The sequence below is a fragment of the Cricetulus griseus genome, unplaced genomic scaffold, assembly GCF_003668045.3.
Source record: "Cricetulus griseus strain 17A/GY unplaced genomic scaffold, alternate assembly CriGri-PICRH-1.0 unplaced_scaffold_543, whole genome shotgun sequence".
Lineage (NCBI taxonomy): Eukaryota > Metazoa > Chordata > Mammalia > Rodentia > Cricetidae > Cricetulus > Cricetulus griseus.
The window spans coordinates 1-4,762 of NW_023277301.1; the positions used below are offsets into that span (position 1 = coordinate 1).

At 34.5% G+C, this 4,762-nt stretch overlaps 1 protein-coding gene across 1 annotated transcript; it reads left to right on the forward strand.

The window, feature by feature from the left end:
- Nucleotides 1-1,610: 1,610 nt before the first annotated feature.
- Nucleotides 1,611-3,462, forward strand: LOC113838114 (zinc finger protein 431-like; the record flags this gene model as incomplete). The annotated part of the gene is made up of 3 exons (XM_027433881.2): nucleotides 1,611-1,780; nucleotides 1,990-2,050; nucleotides 3,173-3,462. Coding segments are annotated over exons 1-3 (472 nt in total), but the record flags the coding sequence as incomplete, so codon positions are not given.
- Between the last annotated feature and the right edge of the window lie 1,300 nt (nucleotides 3,463-4,762).

Genomic DNA, 4,762 nt, shown 5'->3' on the forward strand with positions numbered 1-4,762 from the left:
ACCTCAATTATCTTTATGTATGAAAAGCTAAACTAAAATTAGCCATTGATTTTTGCACTCAAAACCCATGAGTGGAAGCATAAATACAATACATTTTAACAGCGAAACTTAAATTTGTATCAATATACAAAAATTTGTATCACTACACAAAGATTTTTTAAGCAAGAGTACAAGCATATCTACAGTGTGTTGTAAGAGAAATTAACATAAATTTCTATTAATATACAAAACATTTGAAATTACTAATTGTTTTTAAGTTACATTAGATTCAATAATCTACCCTTTTATTTTATGATTCTTATATTTTCCTAAATATAAGTTATCCATGACCCATCAAATAATCAAAAGACTCCCACCCACCAAAATTTGGGAATGTGGGAGTCATGTTTTCCAGATGTTTCCTGCTGAAGTCATCCTTAAGGGGTCACTGAGAAAATTTGGGATTAAGTTTAATTCCTGTGATGAGCAACAGTAACTTTAGTTGATATATATGGCCTGTCAACTTCAAGTGGTCTCACTTGCTATAACAATTATCTATGTCAACCTGGAGCAAATCCATAGCCTCTTGTTTTCTGTGGAAACAAAAGCAGAATTGCTCCTCAAAAGCAGTTTTGATTCTCATTTGACAAATATTTTTTACTATTTTAAAGTTAAGGTGTTCATAAAGTATGAACTTTATTTCAACAATCCCTCTTTCAATTCCATTTACATCTGGAGCTATTTAACTGTTTGTCTTTTAGCCTTTTTACTGCCAAAGCAAAATTTAGATTGCTAAGCCACACATGGATCTTCATCGTGCTCTCCCAGATGTCAATGCCATCTTAGGATTTCATGGGAGCAAAGTCTAACACTCACAGCATAGTCATATATAGATGGAGAAGAACAACACACAACCTTCCTAGAGCTCTAGCATTCGCATGATTGTGCTCTGGCAATCATTGTGACTGAGGTTATCCTTGCTACTTAGGGTACTGGCTGTTCAAAGGTAAACAGTAGGGAGAAATTCATTAAGGAAATATTTTTCAGCATTCTCAGGCCTTACATTACAATATAGCCTGTTGGGTAAAATTTACTTAAAAGTTTTACTCCTTTAGCTCTTTAGCTTTATACCTTTTTTGGAGGGAAACTCCCAGGTCCCAAATTGATACACAGTAGCATGTTATATAATGCATGTCCTTGAGTTGGCTCATTTCTAGCCAATTTTTCTCCAGTTAAATGATCCAATCTACCTTTGCCTCTTGACTTTTACCTTTCTCAATTTATGTGTATCTTACTTTCCTTCCAGCTTCATGACATATTGTGTGGATGGGTAGCTGGCCCTCTACTCTTCTTTTTCTTGAGCCTTCCTCCTTGCTTCCAGATTTATCCTCCTGTGTATACTTTGTTCCTGATGCCACAGCCTATCCTTTCTCCTGACTCACTATTGGATAAATACCTCTTCATCAGAATATCAGCTGTTGTATTCAGGCAAAGAAGAACAGCTTTATAAAATTAAACTAATACATCAGAAAAAAACAGCACATAGTTACTTCATTAAGCAAATTTTCTTTAGGATAAAAGTAACACATTTTAAAATAAGGTTCTACAGAAACACACATTTACAATATGGTCAGTATTTTGCTTTAAGTTGCATACATGTATGTGATATTTTAGAATGCCATGAAGTATAAAGATGTGCATATTGACTTCACTTGGGAAGAGTGGACTTTGCTGGATAATTCTCAGAAGAATCTCTACAAAGATGTGATGCTGGAGACCTATGAGAACCTCAATGATATAGGTAAGAGTGTATTTTCCTTCCAATTTTAAAATAATAGGACAACTGTTCCTTGGTTATTGGTGCTCTTCTTTAATTTGATTGAAAAAGAAAAAGAATGTAATAAATAAATCAAAGATATAAAGCTCACTGAGGACAGTGACATATTTTTGCACATTTGCATATATTATTCCTCAATAATACTCTATACATTTTCTTGCCCTATATTTTAGGATACTCTTGGGAAGACAATATTATTGAAGAACATTGTGCAAGTTCAAAAAGACATGACAGGTAATTTTCAGTTACAAGCTCACAGAAATGTGTCTCTGAAGAAATTGAAATGTGTCCTGAAGTTTGAAACAGAAACAGCAGTGTATTTAAGCACAGCTTAATTTGCATTGATGATTATTAAATTCTCACAAGAACATAGAACTCAATTTCAGGTAGTTTAACTGCATTTGCAAGGCAATATTTTAAGAAAGAAGACAAGGAAATAATGCATTGAGAGAAACTGCCACTTAAATTATTACACCACGAAAACTATGTTGTAGTACCAGTAAATCCACTTATTTCATACTACCTATATTACTAAAGATATAGAAAAGATTGAATTGATAGTGATGTCTCCAAAACTTCCATTAAGCAAATACTCCATAGAAAAGTGGGCTTTACTCATGTACTTGTTTTGACAGAAGCAATTATTGTCAAGAGTCAAGGGGCAGTTATTGTAGGGATTGTGTAATCACTATAACATATATCTATAAGGAACAAAAAGTAAAAATGAATTAGCTGAGGAAGCCTGTTTTTTGTAATCTTTACATTATTAAGAATATCATGTTCTAGTCAGTATACAAGCCATTTCAGCAGAGATATGTAGAACATGATATACCTCTCTAGCAGGATTTTTAAAAGTCGTGTAGTAATCCCCATTTTGAGCATACTTGCTGAATTTGATTCAAGTGTACCAGGAATTTGTTTTCCATCTTCATTGTTAGTACACCAAGCTGACTCTGGAGAAAATCCCTATGACTCTCTGACTGTGTAAATACTTCTGTTTGTTGTAGTTCCTTGGCAAATGTAGTATGACTCACAGAGAAGGAAAAGTTAATAATACAAAAAAGGATGATAAACATCTGAATTTTTCTAGTTCTCATTAAGTGAATAATCACCTGAAGAAAAAGGTTCTGAAACTGAGAACCATGTAAAAAAGGATTATATATTAACAGCTATTTTCAAAGATACATGCAACCCTTAAAGAAGGGGAAAAGAAGAATGTATGCACAGTGATAAAACTTTAATATCTGATTCTTCTTTACAACTGAAATAAATTGTAATATTAATTTGTACAGGTAACAAGATTCAACATTGTATTGAATATGTTAAAGCATTTACATATGACCCTTTTCCTGGCAGGCATGAAAGAAGGCAAACTGGAGAGAATTCTTCTGTATACACACAATGTGATAAAGCCTTTGAAAATGACAGTTCTCTCCAAAGTTATGAAACAAAACACACTGGAGAAAAATCATATGAATCTAACCAATGTGGTAAAGCCTTTGCATATCACAGTTATCTTCTTATTCATCAAAGAAGACATACAGGGGAGAAAACCTACAAATGTAATCAATGTGATAAAGCCTTTTCTCATCATAGTACTCTTCAAATGCATAAAAGAACACATACTGGAGAGAAACGCTATGAATGTAATCAGTGTGGGAAAACCTTTGCTCTGCACAGTCATCTTCAAATCCATAAAAGGACACATACTGGAGAGAAACCTTATGAATGTAATCAGTGTGGAAAAGCCTTTTCTCATCACAGTACTCTTCAAAGGCATAAAAGGACACATACTGGAGAGAAACCCTATGAATGTAATCAGTGTGGTAAAGCCTTTTCTCAGAACAGTCATCTTCAAAGGCATAAAAGTACACATACTGGAGAGAAACCCTATGAATGTAATCAGTGTGGAAAGGCCTTTTCTCAACACAGTACTCTTAAAAGGCATAAAAGGACACATCCTGGAGAGAAACCCTATGAATGTAATCAGGGTGGTAAAGCCTTTTCTCGGAACAGTCATCTTCAAAGGCATAAAAGTACACATACTGGAGAGAAACTCTATGAATTTAATCAGTGTGGTAAAGCCTTTTCTCAGCATAGTAATCTTCAAAAGCATACAAGAACACATACTGGAGAGAAACCCTATGAATGCAATCAGTGTGGTAAAGCCTTTTCTCATCACAGTCATCTTCAAATGCATAAAAGAACACATACTGGAGAGAAGCCCAATGAATGTAAGCACTGTGGTAAAGGCTTTGCTCGTAATAGTAATCTTCAAAGGCATGAAAGGACACATACTGGAGAGAAGCCCTATGAATGCAATCAGTGTGGGAAAGCCTTTTCTCAGCACAGTCATCTTCAAACGCATAAAAGGACACATACTGGAGAGAAGCCCAATGAATGTAAGCACTGTGGTAAAGGCTTTGCTCGTAATAGTAATCTTCAACGGCATGAAAGGACACATACTGGAGAGAAGCCCTATGAATGCAATCAGTGTGGGAAAGCCATTTCTCAGCACAGTCATCTTCAAACGCATAAAAGGACACATACTGGAGAGAAACCCTATGAATGTCATCAGTGTGGGAAAGCCTTTCCTCACCACAGTAGTCTTCAAATACATAAAATGACACATAATGAATAGATACCATAGGAAAGTATCCAGTGTATCCTATTTTTTATTTGTGTTTTATGGGTGAGGATTGTAGTACTGTCATGTCGTAAATGTATCTTTTACAGCATTCATTATACTCTAACTCTTAACTTATGTATTATGATACATTTATATTTAGGTCAGAATGCATAATCTACAAGATAGATTTGCTCTGTAAATATCCATAACCCAAATGTTTAGACTTGCATTCTCCTATACCTATTTAAATTTTCCAAAGCATAACCTCAGTCCAAAACTAAAGGAGACTTAAGGATGACAGTTGTTAGTATTCAGCC